This window comes from Myotis myotis, unplaced genomic scaffold (assembly GCF_014108235.1).
Source record: "Myotis myotis isolate mMyoMyo1 unplaced genomic scaffold, mMyoMyo1.p scaffold_m19_p_37, whole genome shotgun sequence".
NCBI classification, from domain to species: domain Eukaryota; kingdom Metazoa; phylum Chordata; class Mammalia; order Chiroptera; family Vespertilionidae; genus Myotis; species Myotis myotis.
In genome coordinates this window covers 138,454-151,978 of record NW_023416343.1, presented here as the reverse complement: position 1 = coordinate 151,978, position 13,525 = coordinate 138,454, and the positions used below count along the sequence as shown (strand labels likewise).

At 62.4% G+C, this 13,525-nt stretch overlaps 1 protein-coding gene across 3 annotated transcripts; it reads left to right on the top strand.

Annotated features, from left to right (window-relative positions):
- Positions 1-627: 627 nt before the first annotated feature.
- STX2 (syntaxin 2) lies at positions 628-13,304 on the top strand. Of its 3 annotated transcripts, XM_036303467.1 has the most exons (11): positions 630-749; positions 4,322-4,396; positions 5,015-5,114; positions 5,790-5,864; positions 6,794-6,867; positions 7,505-7,613; positions 8,285-8,358; positions 8,442-8,579; positions 10,026-10,136; positions 11,798-11,921; positions 12,666-13,304. In XM_036303467.1, the coding sequence occupies exons 1-10, from the start codon at positions 720-722 to the stop codon at positions 11,876-11,878; spliced, it is 867 nt and encodes a 288-aa protein (XP_036159360.1). In that variant the 5' UTR covers positions 630-719; the 3' UTR covers positions 11,879-11,921; positions 12,666-13,304. The 3 variants fall into 3 exon arrangements, with proteins under 3 accessions (XP_036159362.1, XP_036159360.1, XP_036159361.1); XM_036303469.1 differs by lacking the exons at positions 11,798-11,921; positions 12,666-13,304 and adding an exon at positions 9,572-9,599 and having other exon boundaries at positions 628-749; positions 10,026-10,102; XM_036303468.1 differs by lacking the exon at positions 11,798-11,921.
- Positions 13,305-13,525: the final 221 nt, after the last annotated feature.

The window sequence follows — 13,525 nt, the reverse complement described above, 5'->3', positions numbered from 1 at the left end:
CAACATGGTCACTATTTCCTAAAAAGAGAACGAGTGGGAAAGCACAAACACAGAGGCAAATCCAGAAGGGACAAACGGCACTTTGCAGCTGGAGATCAGAGTACAGCTCGTGGGCTCCGCTCCAGCCCGGCTGCCCCAAAGCCCCGCCCCTTCCCCAACAAACCCCGCCCCTCCACCAGGCCCCCGCCCCTTCCCCAGCGGGCCCTTCCCCCTCCTCTGCAGCCCCTGTCGCTCCTGCCCCAGCGGGCCCCGCCCCAAGTCCACGCCCCTCTACTAGGCCCCGCCCCTCCCCGGCGAGCCCTTCCCCCTTCTCCGCAGCCCCCATTGCTTCCTGCCCCAACAGGCCCCGCCCCTTCCATAACAGGCCCCGCCCCCTACACTAGGCCCCGCCCCCACCTCTTCCTCAGCGGGCCCTTCCCCCTCCTCCGCAGCCCCCATTGCTCCCTGCCCCAGCAGGCCCCGCCCCTCCCTCCGGCCCCGCCCCTCCAGGCCCCGCCCCTCCTCCGCAGCATTCCCGCAGGAAAGCTCCCGCAGGCTGCGCGGGCCGGGCGCGGCGCGGGCTGGGCATGCGCAGAGCGCGCGGGCGCGGTTGCCGTGGCAGCGCCGGCGGGAGGGGAGGCGGCGGGCGGGCGCGGCGCGGAGCCGGGCGACCGGCGGGCTGAAGCGGCGAAGGCGCGGGGCAGGCCTGAGCGGCGGGGCGCGGCGCCCGGCCCGCGGGGATGCGGGACCGGCTGCCGGACCTGACGGCGGTGAGTGGCGGGCGGGCGAGCGGGCGAGCGGGCGGATAGCGGTTCAGGCCGGGCGGGGCGGGATGGGCGGGGCCTGCCGGGGGCGCGGGGACTCCGCCCGGCTGGGCGGGGGTGGGGGCATCGGGAAAGGTTGGGGGGGCTGCCTCGCCGGGTCGCGATGCGGGATTGTGGGGGGCGCGCGGTGCGGGTTCGGGGGGCGCTGTGTTCACTGTGTTCGGGACGCTCCGACGGCCGAGGCGCCGCGCTTCGACATCTGGGGAAACTGGGCTTTGCGGGGTCCCGGCCCTGAACCCCTTTGTGAGCCGCGCTCTGCCCCCCCTCCCTCCGCAGCTGGTGTCTGCCCTGAAGTCACCCCATCACGCAGCCCTTCCCTGCGGGATGTCAGCGCCCCGGGTGGGGACCCATCGCCTGGCTCCCAGTCCTGGGGTCCAGCCCCCGGGTCCCACCCAGACCCTGCACGTGGGGGGAGCTGGGGGTCGCGGCGGAGCCCAGCCCAGGCTGGCACCCCAGGGCGGGCGGGCGGGGACCGAGCTGCGCCTTGGCCTCCCCAGTAAACAGGTTGCCGAGAGCGGGGCCGTGTTTGCTTTTTCTTACTCAACGGCCCGCCGCCCGCGGGGAGAAGCCAGGCGGTACTGGCTCCCCGAGGGGCGGACACCAACCGCTGGCGGCGCTGCGGTGACACCCGCCCTGGGCCTTAGCGGCTGCTTGGAAAGGAGACCCGTGGAAGCACCTTAAAGCTTTTATTTTTTATCTTTTTAAAGAATTGTGTGAGTTTATTTGAGCCAAACTGTCGGCAATTGCCGGGAAGCAGTGTCTCAACGGATTGGGATGGCGCTCCCTTACATTTAATAGAGGAAATCTATTCTTTTTTTTGGATGTTTTTACGGATTTCAGAGAGGAAGGGAGAGGGAGAGAGAAACATCAATGATGCGGGAGAATCGTGGATCGGCCGCCTCCTGAGGATCAAGCCTGCAACCTGGGCCTGTGCCCTTGACCGGGAATGGAACCCGGGACCCTTCAGTCCGCAGGCCCACGCTCTATCTACTGAGCCACACCAGCCAGGGTCCATCGAAGCACTTTAGAAAGATGACCTTTTTCTCCAAAAACACAAGCATTTGTCAAGTGTCCCTGCCCCCCCCCCCCCCCTCCCCAGGGCAGCCTCAGAACCGTGGGGTGTGTGTGTGTGTGGGGGGGAGCACCAGACCGAGTGCTCTCAGGTACCCATCGCATGTAATGCATTAAGTTCTCTTTGGCTTCCAGTCCGTAGGAAAGTAGAGAGAGAGAAGGGTCACTGGGTCAGAGGAGGAACCCATTGCGGGGTGGAAGTTACGCTGGGCACTCCTCACAGGAGAAGTTTCTTCATAGCGAGGTTTGCTTCCTTCCCTTTTTATCGGCGCTTGCTTACAGGGTGTGTCCCCCCAAAGCGTGCATGCACCCTTGGGGTGGTTTTACAAAGGCAGTGTTTGTGAAAACACAATTCGCTCTCAGGAGTGAGCCGTCCGCTGAGGCGGTGGGTGTGCGCTTTTTTCGGGGGACGCGCACACCCTGCATGTTGACATCCGTAGCCAACTGCTGCGCTGATTTCTTCACTCGGAGCCTCCGGCGGGCGGGCGGGCGGGCGGGCGGGCGGGCGTCCGGCTCTTCGTGAGCGAGGATTTGCCGGATGCGTCTCAGCACGAGAGCCGTGGCTGTTTTCGCAAAACACAGCCGAGTGTGTGTGGCGTCGGGAAGCGAGAGAGAGGCCTGTCGGCCGGGCACAGCAGCAGCTCTTCTTGGCTCGATGAGCAAAACGTAAGAAAAGGCCACGGTTTGTCACTCGCGAAGTCTGGGTATGTTCCAGCTCTCGGAGCCGCAGCGTCAGGACAACACGACACCCGCTTTGCTCTGGAATTTTAGGGCCGCAGGGGGCCGTCGCCAGGCCACCCCCGTCCCGCGGCAGATGAGGGGCGGGCCGCCGTAGAGCTGATGAGTGGGCTTTCTGACCTTCGGGAGTTGTCTCATCTTGGGAAAACAATTTTAAGACTCTGCAAACCTCCATTTTCCTGAATATAAAGCGGGGATAACGATCTCTCTCGCGACCACTCACGGAGGGAGTTGTGAAACATCACCTTAGGCCCAGAGAGAAAATGCCGCGGAATTATAAGTGCCGTTAATGTGCTCAGGGTTTTAAAAGGCACCCTTCTCTCCCTATGAAATATTTGCCTGGTGGTTGAGCGTCAACCTGTGAACCAGGAGGTCGGGGTTCGATTCCCCGTCAGGGCACGGGCCCCGGTTGCGGGCTCCATCCCCAGTGGGGGGCCTGCAGGAGGCAGCCAGTCTGTGATTGCCTCTCATCATGGATGTTTCTCTCTCTCTCTCCCCCTCTCCTTCCCTCTCTGAGATCAAGAAAGATATTATATTTAAAAAGAAAAAAGATCGCAGCAATGTTCTAGAATGTCAATAAGGCTGAGAACGCCCCCCCCCCCCACCTGCTGAGTTAGACGCACACAGCTTTCCGGGGGCGTGGGGGCTCTGACCCTCACCCTGCGTCCTTTGGTGATTTTAGCCTTAGAGTGGGTGCTGGGTGTCCAGGCTATGGGGCCAGCCTGCCTCTTCCCGGGGGTGGGGGGGCGGGCGGGGGATAGAGCTGCTTCCCCCCAGTCGACTTGCTCAGGCCTCCTGACCGCATCTTCCCTCGCTGCGTGGTGTTTACTTATTTATATATTTGATTGATTTCTGAGAGGAAGGGAGAGGGAGAGAGAGAGAGAAACATCAATGATGAGAGAGAATCACTGACGGGCTGCCTCCTGCACGCCCCCCACTGGGGACCGAGCCTGCCCCCCACCCCCCCTGCCCCGGGTCTGTGCCCTTGACCGGAATTGGACCCGGAGGACCCTTTCGTCCGAAGGCTGGCGCTCTGTCCACTGAGCCACACCGGCCAGGGCTCTGCCGGAGGGGTTGTCCATTAGGGGGCGCCCTGCGCCTCTCACTTGGGGAGGAATGCGTGCGAAAGTTCCTGGACGGTCTTTCTGTGCCCGGGAAAGCTTAGCTGCGGCGTCAGCGTTCCCATCTTGAGAGGAAACGTGCAGCGCCAGCAGTTTCACTTCCCGGGCGAGGCCGCTGCCTGCGTGGACGGGCCACTGGGAGCCAGTGGAGCTGTGCCGCCTGGCGCCTGGGAGCCGCTGGTGTCCCTGCCACGGCCGCGCCCCCTGCAGGGCTCACCGGCCGCCGGCTCTCACGGGGCCTGCGGGCGCCCCGCTCAGAGCCAGTTGTCAGGGGCTCTGGTGGGCGGAGACCCCGGAGCCCTGGATTGCTCTTGTCTCTGCCCTTTTTGTTATTGATGTTATTATTGGTTTCGGAGAGGCAGGGCGGGGGAGAGGGAGGGAGAGGGAAACATCCACGATGAGAGAGAGTCACGGACCGGCTGCCTCCCGCACGCCCCCCACTGGGGATCGAGCCTGCACCCGGGCCTGTGCCCTGACCGGGAATCGAACCCGGGACCCTTCAGTCTGCAAGCCAACGCTCTACCCACTGAGCCACGCTGTGCGCCGACAGGAAGGCGGCCCGAGCTGACCCCTCCCCTCCCGTTGCAGCGCCGGAAGAGCGATGACGGGGACACGGTGGTCGTGGTCGAGAAGGACCACTTCATGGACGACTTCTTCCACCAGGTGAGGGTCCTCGGGGACAGTCGGGCCGGCCTCCTCAGCATCGGCCCGAACCCGCCAACCAGCGCGTGTTGGAGGCGGTGCCGACGGTCATGTTTTTATGTTTTTGTGAATCCGCTCCCGGGGACATTTTTCCATTGATTTTTAGAGAAAGTGGAAGGAGAGGGAGAGAGAGAGAGAGAGAGAGAGAGAGAGAGAGAGAGAGAGAGAGGAGAGAGAGAAACGTCGATGTGGGAGAAACACGTCGATGGGTTGCCTCCTGCACGCGGCCCAACCAGGGCCCAGGCCGGGGAGGAGCCTGCAACTGAGGTTCATGCCCTTGACCGGAATCGAACCCGGGACCCTTTGGTCCGCAGGCCGGCGTTCTGTCCACTGAGCCACACCGGCCAGGGCCCAGCCGGGCAGGTTTTGCTGGCGAATGCCGATCGGTATTGCCGTGGTCAGCACCTCACGTGGTGCATGTTCTGAACATTCAGTGACCCTCCGCGTGAGGCGGGAGCCGGCTTTCACTTTTCACGTGTAATTAGTCACTCACCCACTTCCCTCCGCTGTCCCCCCTCTTCAGGCGTGAGAAGGGGGGGCTTGCGCTGCCCGCAGGGTGACGCCTCTCTCTCTCTCCAGGTTGAGGAGATCAGGAACGGCATCTCTAAGATAGCTCAGTACGTGGAGGAAGTAAAGAAGAACCACAGCATCATTCTGTCTGCACCAAACCCCGAGGGAAGTAAGTCCTGCCGGCCTGTCCGTCCGTCCGTCCGTGTGCTCGCCTCTCCCGCTCACCGGGGGTCCCTCAGGCCCCAGCCCTCGCCGCGCAGGGACGGAGCCGCACGGTGCTGGCCCGGGGGGGAACCACTGACCCGGAAAGCCAGGCAGCCCGGCCGCGGGAGGTTCTGCAGAACTCGGGCCACGGCAGGAGCCGGCCCCCCCATCCGGGCCGGGGCGGAACAGGAAGGGGATCGTGTGTCGGGTGGACGCGGAGGGGGTGATTCGGGGACGCTGCTGGCCGGAGCAGGTGCTCACAGCCATCCGCTCCACGGTCTGAAGTCAGTCCAGAGCGGAGCCCGGAGGCCCGTGCGCCCTGGGCCCCGTGCAGACTCGTTCTCAGATAAAGGTTCTCAGATAAAGCGTGTGGTGAGCTGGCCGAGCCTTATCACGGGCGCGTCCCTCTATCTCCACAAACGCCTGTGCCTGCGCCTCCCCTTTGCCCGAGGGCGAGCCCCGCGGCCTCCCCGCCTCCGCCCGCAGGAGGCGCTGGCCCAGGGGCGCACTGAGAACCGCCGGCCCGCCAGCCTGTCGTTGATCCGAAGGAGCGAACGGAACGGAGACTGTGCCGCCTCCGCTCACTGGGCGCGGCCGATGTGGGACGTCATTGCTCAGGCGGCTTTTTCTCATTTTAAAGAAATAAAAGAGGAGCTTGAAGATCTGAACAAAGAAATCAAGAAAACGGCTAATAAAATCCGCGTCAAGTTGAAGTGTGAGTTGAGGCTTTGGCTTGTTGATCATGGATGATGGGACTCTGGGTAGTTGGTTTTCTTTACAGGTTTTCATTTTATGTTTTCAGAAAGGGAATGCTGTGAGCGCCTTAGTCAGTGTGTGTGTGGACCTGGGGCAGGAAGCCTTGTGTTGACGTTCTTCATCGTCAGGACTTAAAAAAAACACTTCATTGATTTTTTACGGAGAGGAAGGGAGAAGGACAGAGAGCTAGAAACACCGATCGGCCGCCTCCTGCACACCCCCCACTGGGGACGTGCCCGCAGCCCAGGCGCATGCCCCCGACCGGACTCGAACCCGGGACCCCTCGGTCCGCAGGCCGGCGCTCCATCCGCTGAGCCACACCGGCCGGGGCTCGTCTTGGGTTTTTAAGCGACTGGCCCTCAGGGCGGCAAGGGGGAGCGAGAGCTGGTGTTTGCAGTCCTTCCACTCAGGGCGAAGCACGAATTCACAGCAGGACCAAGCGCTTGCTGACAAATCGCTCCTCTCTTTCTATTTTATTTAAAATTTTTATTGATTTCAGAGAGGAAGAGAGAGAGACATCAGTGATGAGGGAGAATCATGGATCGGCTGCCTCCTGCACGTCCCCCCCCCATCCCCGGTCCCCCCCCCCCCCCCCCCCGGCTGGGGACCAAGCCCACAGCCCGGGCCTGTGCCCCGACGGGGATCCAACCGTGATCTCCTGGTTCCTAGGCCGACGCCCAGTCAGTGAGCCACGCCGGCCGGGTTTTTCCTTTTAAATGTTCACATGTAACGTCTGGGTTTATTTTGTGATATTACCACCCATTGATGATTATCACCAAAACCCGCACGTCGGCCAGGCGTGGAGACGGCGAGGCGATTCTGTGAGGCTGGGTGGGCCGGGCCCCTGCCCAGCGTGATGGCCCCCCCCCCCCCCGCCTCCCCCCACAGCCATCGAGCAGAGCTTGGAGCAGGATGGGAGCACGCCCCGCACGTCCGTGGATGCCCGGATCCGGAGGAGCCAGGTCTGCGCCGGCCCCTCATCGCCACGGGGCTTCCCCTCTCACTTCAGCCACAAAACGAGTCCATCGTCACGGCCACCAGCCCTCGGGGTTTTGCATAAAAAAGATAGTGTTTGTAGACTCCCTCTTTCTTACGAAGGGGAAGCCTGCCCAGCCGTCGACAGCATTCTGTCGGGAAAGCCGACAGTTATTGGGGTCACCAGAGTGTCCGTGGCGGGGCCTCACCTCCTGGAGGTTACAGGGCAGCAAGGGAACCAGACTAGCTCCCCCTGACCAGCGGGGATGAGCCTTGGGCGCCGGGCACCAGCTGCAGGCTGTGCGCCTGGTCCTCCCCCGCCCCGCCCATCCCCTGCCTGGTCCTCCCCACCCCCACCCCCATCCCCCGCCTGGCCCTCCCCACCCCGGCCTGTCCCCGTGGGCTGGCTGCCCTCGTCTCGGCTCTCGCTTCCCTGAGGGGTAGTTCCCGGGCAGCAGGGTCGCCGTGAGCCCGGCTCACACGGTGCCTGGGGAGGACTCGCTGTGGCTCCTGGTGTCCCTCTGAGGGCGGAGTTCTGAGCTTCCCAGCTTGACTTTCGTCCGTGGTGTCTCTGCGTCGTTCCGATGGAGGATGGCCGTGTGTGACCCGATGTCCGTTTGACAGCACTCCGTGCTCGCCCGCAAGTTCGTGGACGTGATGACCGAGTTCAACGAGGCCCAGACAGCCTTTCGGGATCGCAGCAAGGGCCGCATCCAGCGGCAGCTGGAGATCAGTGAGTGCGGCCGCCGGCCCCCAGCGCTGCTCTGTCCTAGGCCTGACCCCAGGACGGCCGCTCTGCCCGTCTCTTTTTCTAATATATTTGTATTGATTTCCGAGAGGAAGGGAGAGGGAGAGGGAGGGAGAGAAACATCAGTGATGAGAGAGAGTATGGACCGGCCGCCTCCTGCACGCCCCCCACTGGGGATCGAGCCCACAACCCCGGCCTGTGCCCCGACCGGGAGTGGAACGCTGACCTCCTGGTTCACAGGTCGACGCTCACCCCTGAGCCCCGCCGGCCGGGCAGCGCCGTCCATGTTAAAGCGTCTTGTCACTCCCAGACCCACACTGTAGCGTCCGCCCATGAGCAGTGGCTGCCGGCCTCCCTGGCGGAGCTCCGGGGGCCCCAGGCCAGAGCTGACCGTCCGGGAAACGGCGCGTCGTCTCCTCGCTCCGTCGCTGAGCCTCATGGTTCCCCCCATGAGAAGGCGCTGGCGCGTGCCCGGTCCCCCTGCCCCCCAGCCTTCGGGCAGCCTCCTCATGGACACGCCTCGGAGCGCGTGCTGGGGGGGGGGGGGGGCGGGGGAGGCGGCGACAGGGCTCAGGGCTCGGGTGCCCGTGGGTGGCGGGGGCCGGACCGTCCTCCTCAGGGTGGTCACTGAGGGGAGGCTGGCCTTGACCTTCCAGCTGGGAAGACGACCACGGACGAGGAGCTGGAGACCATGCTGGAGAGCGGGAACCCCTCCATCTTCACCTCCGACGTGAGTGCCGCCGCGCCCGCCGTCCGCCGGTGTGTCCCCGCCTGCGCGGGGCCCGGTCCTCAGCCCCCCCCCGCTTCCCACAGATCATCTCCGACTCACACGTCACGAGACAGGCCCTCAACGAGATCGAGTCGCGGCACAAGGACATCATGAGGCTGGAGACCAGCATCCGCGAGCTGCACGAGATGTTCATGGACATGGCCATGTTTGTGGAGACACAGGTGACCGCAGCGCCGGGGGGGTGGGGGGGGCCGGGGGTGGGGGGCGGGGGAGGCGCTGTGAGATCCGCGGGCGACCCCGTGCCCGGGAAGTTGCTGCTTCGGATGCAGCCTCACTTCAGAGCTGATGGCCGTTAGTGCAGCGTGAGGCCGAAGTGCTGGAAGCAGCTTGAACCGCGGTCGGAGGCCGCTGGTGGGCGGTGAGGTCCGAAAGGTTGGCGACCGCCGGCTCAGACTGCCCGCAGCAGGGACTGGCTGGTTAGTGGGATCGGTGTGTCCACAGGGCGCCTGCTGGGCAGCCAGAGGGACACACACTCCTGTCCCTGAGGCTGTGCTGTTTGTTTTAACTCCTCCGTCCAGGACATTCCCAGTGATGCTTAGAGAGGAAGGGAGGGGGAGACAGAAAGAAACATTGATGTGAGAGACATAGCCCCTGGTTGCCTCCCGCACACGCCTGGCCAGGGCCCCGGCTGGGGAAGAGCCTGCAGCTGAGGTCTGTACCCTTGACTAGAATCGAACCCAGAACCCTTCAGTCCACAGGCCGACACTCTATCCACTGAGCCACACCGGCCAGGGCACTGAGGGTTTTTACTGAGACAGACAAATGCTGGACTTCTAAGTTAACAGGGATCTGTAAAACTTTACGTAGAGACTATACATACACACACGTGTATAAACATACATGTGGCGCATGCGTGTGTTACATACACGCCATGCCGTGTGCTTGGCTCCCAGCACAGAATTCGCAGAGGGAGGGAACAGGCCATGGGGTGTGATGACAGTGGCCCCGGGAGTTAATGCTCTTCCCTAAACGATGTGCGTTTTCACGTCCTGCTGTGTCTCGCCTGCCCCTGGCTTCCCGTGGGGCCCGTGCGTAGTGCATGGCGTCCGCTCACCTAACTCACAATGTGTGTGTAGTCGAACTCAGAGCGGGTGTCAGACTGAGACGTGAGTTAATTGTGCGTCCTCTCCCATGCCTGACGTTGCCGCTGCAGCTGCGTCTGCAGGTGGACGGGACACCAGGTAACGCCCCCCGCCATGTCCCCGCACGCCCCTCGCCGACATTCCTGCTCATGACCTCGGCCAGCCGGCGTCGCGCCCACCGCTCAGCGCTGTCACCGCACTGCTGCCATCCCTCCCGCCCTTTCCCAAACATGAACCGGTTCTGATGACGGTGTCGGTCCGTTTGTCATGGTCTCATCTCCTCGTGAACGTCAGAGCGGCATCCGGGTCCATCACACGCATCGCGCTGCCGCCATCCCTCCCGCCCTTTCCCAAACACGGACCGGTTCTGATGACTTGGTGTCGGTCCGTTTGTCACGGTCTCATCTCCTCGTGAACGTCAGAGCGGCATCGGGTCCATCACACGCATGGCGCTCGCGTGCGAACCTCCCGGCTTCGCGGCGTCTCGGAGACGGCGGGGCCTGAGGCGGAGCGTCTTGTTTTCAGGGTGAAATGATCAACAACATCGAGAAGAACGTGATGAACGCGGCCGACTACGTGGAACACGCCAAGGAGGAGACGAAGAAAGCCATCAAGTACCAGAGCAAAGCGCGCCGGGTGAGTGGCCGCGGGGGGCAGGCGGACAGGACCCAGGGTCCCCGCTGGGTCCGCGGTGGTCTGTGCCGGCTGAGCTCAGGCGCCCGAAAGAAACACGTCTGCGTGCTGCGTTTCTGAGCGGGAGCCGTGCTTGTGCTGAGGAGCCTGGGAGTCTGTGAGGTAAAGGACGCTGTGAGCCCCTCGGCGTCTGAGTAATTCAGACCCTTCGCAGACGGCACCCCTGCCCCCCCCCTCCTCCAGGGCGGGCTCATCCCCGAGTCCCTGCCTCTCGGGTCCTTATTTGAGAGAAATAAACGAACGGGATTGGGCGTTCTCCTAAAACCCACGGGCTACACATTTCGGCAGTGAGCGCTGCGATCTCCCTGAGGCTGCTTGCTGACCGCTTGGTGGGGAAGGAGGAGGGTTTGACGCCCGAGAGGTGAGGTCCAGGGGCGTCCACACGGAACCTTTTTATCTGAACCTTAAACGTGTCGTGTGTGTGAGCCAGAGCCCTTCCAGGGAACAAGGAGATGACGCAGTGCCCTCTGACTCGGGGACTGCAAGGCTGTGTGTGTCCGTGTGCCCGTGTCCCTCCTTTCCATGCGCGTCCGCCTCCCGCCTCCTGCAAGCTGGCTGCTGGGTCTGCAGAGGCCGTGTGCTCAGTGCCGGCCTGGGGTGCGTGCGTGTGCGTGAGTGTGTATGTGTGTGCATGTGTGCGTGAGTGTGTGTATGTGTGTGCACGTGTGTGCGCGAGCATGTGTGTGCACGCGAGTGTGTATGTGTGTGCACGTACACATGTGCAGCCATGTCAACCAAGGCCTTGGAATGGGGGTCAGGGTCGTGCGCAGCCTCCTGTGATGACAGGTGCAGGTCTGCTCCCCTGTCGCCTGCAGCCCCTCATTGCTGGGGCCTGGGCCCCCGGTGACCTGGGACCTGGGCAGGCTTCTCGCCTCCTGTCCAGTCACTGGGCCCCGCACTGACCCTCCAGCAGAGGGCGGCGCTGAGCCTCGTCCAGGCTCAAAGGGCTTGGCCCCTCAAGTCACGGAAAAGGGGCAGCTCCCCGCCTTTTGTCCAGGCCAATGGGAACGTTCAGGCGAGGCTCATCGGTGTGACGCACCCCATTCCACACCTGCAGGGGCCTCGCTTTGGGGGCCAGGGGTCTGGGGATCACCCAGCGCCTGCTGATGGCTCACCGCTCGCTCTTCCTGTGAGATGCCTGACGCCCCCAGCGCACGGCTTGCTGGCCCTGCCTCCTGCTCCTCGGCGCTTGCACGGGGTGGCCCCCTCCGGCCACTTCTGTTCCCGGGCAGCTGTGCGGCCGGGAGACCGGGTGGCTGTCTGGGCTTTGCTGGCAGAGCCGCTGTCTTGGTGGGCGGGGCGGCTGCAGAGCCCACGGGAAGAGCTGGGCCCTCAGCACGGAGCAGAGCGACACCGCCAGGCAGGCCTCCCCGACGAGCCCCGGGCTCCAGGTTCCCTGACAGTTGTCTCCCCGTCACGCGTGAACCCCAGCCGTCCAGTAAACATCACGCTGTCCCAGAACCGAGAGTCCCCCGGCGACGAGTCCCAGGCCCCTCCCACGCCCGGCCCACCAGGAGTCCAGACGGTGGTGGTTTAAACAAGGCCGCCTCCTGGCGCAGCCACAGGGCGTGACCCGGTGTGACCAGCTCGCTTTTCTTTGGCAGAAAAAGTGGATCCTGGTGGCCGTGGCGGTGGTGCTGGTTGCTGTCGTGGCTCTGATTATTGGCTTATCGGTTGGCAAGTGAGGCTGCGGATCACGCCAGGGTGCATGCCTCTGCCGGCGCGGCAGTAAGTAACCACTAACCCGCTAGCCTTCACGCCGCTCTGCCTGCTCCCCGACTCACCAAGCTGGCGGCTCACTAACCTCCCAGCGCCTCGCCGTGGCCGCTGAGCGTCTTCAGGCCCAGGCCTCCTCCTCCTCCTCCTCCTCCTCTTTTTAAAGACTGCACCTAGAATACATTTTACTGATTTTTGTTAATCCTCACCGGAGGATAGTTTTCCATTGATTTTTAGAGAGAGTGGAAGGGAGGGGGAGAGACAGAGAGAGAAACACACACATCGATGTGAGAGAGACACATTGATTGGTTGCTTCCTGCACGGGGATCGAGCCTGCAACCGAGGTATGAGCCCTTGACTGGAATCGAACCCGGGACCCTTCAGTCTGCAGGCTGATGCTCTATCCACTGAACCATACCAGTCAGGGCCGGACTTGTATTTCTTAAAAAAATATATTTTATTGATTTTTTACAGAGAGGAAGGGAGAGGGATAGAGAGCTAGAAACATCGATCAGCTGCCCCCCACATGCCCCCCACTGGGGATGTGCCCGCAACCAAGGTACATGCCCTTGACCGGAATTGAACACGGGACCCTTCATCCACAGGCCGACGCTCCATCCACTGAGCCACACCGGTCAGGGACAGACTGGTATTTTAAACTCTCGAGTCCCAGGAGAAGCTTGTTAGGAAATGACATGAGTGACTTCTTTCCTTCGATGCCTCGCAAATTAATTACTGTTTTTCTTTATCTTGCAGAAAATGATGTGCGTTGTTATTTGTGTAATTATTTTGCTTGTGATCCTTGGAATTATCCTAGCAACAACATTGTCATAGCAACCGTAGCCCACGAGCCCTTCCTCCCTGGAGCCAGCCCTCCCACGTCTGCAGCAAGCCAGCCTCCCACGTGGCCCACGAGCCCCGGGCGTGGCGGCCGTGGCGCCGAGCGCGCTGAAGGACACGGAGAACGCCGGACGCAATGCGTTAGCCCCGCATCCTCGGCTCCGTAAACCGCACACCGCAGACCTTCAGCAATGTGAAACAATGGCCTTAAGATAGGAATGATTGACATTTTCAATTTTTTATATTTCAGTGTTAAGACTATTTGTATGTAGCGTTTCGTGAGGGATATTTTATGTTTGAAGCCACGCGATTCCAGGTCTGAGACTTGGTGTCGCCCCCCCCGCCCCCCGTCCCCCCGGCTCACAAGCTCACTGACGCTTTTGTACTGTTTCCTTCGTGTTTACTGTTTGCAAGGAAATCCTCGTTATTATCACAGAGCTGTTTTGTAAGATATCTATGATGTTAAATGTTTATAAATTAACCGTTTAATATATTAACCTCTTAATTTGCCCCATTTTTATATATTAAATGCTGCCTTTTGAAAGGAATAGGAGACTCACGGTGTCAGAGCCGTCTTTGCCCAGATGTTTACAAGGTTGGCCGCTGCCACAGGGGACAGCAGCCGCACCGCACCTCCCGGTGCCCGCCGTGGGCACTGGGCGGCGAGGGCCACCGTGCCAGGCCCTGGGGACAGTCCCCGCGCTCACAGCCAGCCCCGCCTCCTCCGCCCGCCACCCGCTCGCCACCCACAGCGACTCAGCCACGGCGACTCGGCC

Excerpts from the sequence above, each read along its gene's own strand:
- STX2 (XM_036303467.1), top strand. The coding sequence starts at position 720 with ATGCGGGACCGGCTGCCGGACCTGACGGCG. Across the intron at positions 7,614-8,284 it reads CCAGCGGCAGCTGGAGATCA|CTGGGAAGACGACCACGGAC; the intron begins GTGAGTGCGGCC and ends TTGACCTTCCAG. Across the intron at positions 10,137-11,797 it reads ACCAGAGCAAAGCGCGCCGG|AAAAAGTGGATCCTGGTGGC; the intron begins GTGAGTGGCCGC and ends TTTCTTTGGCAG.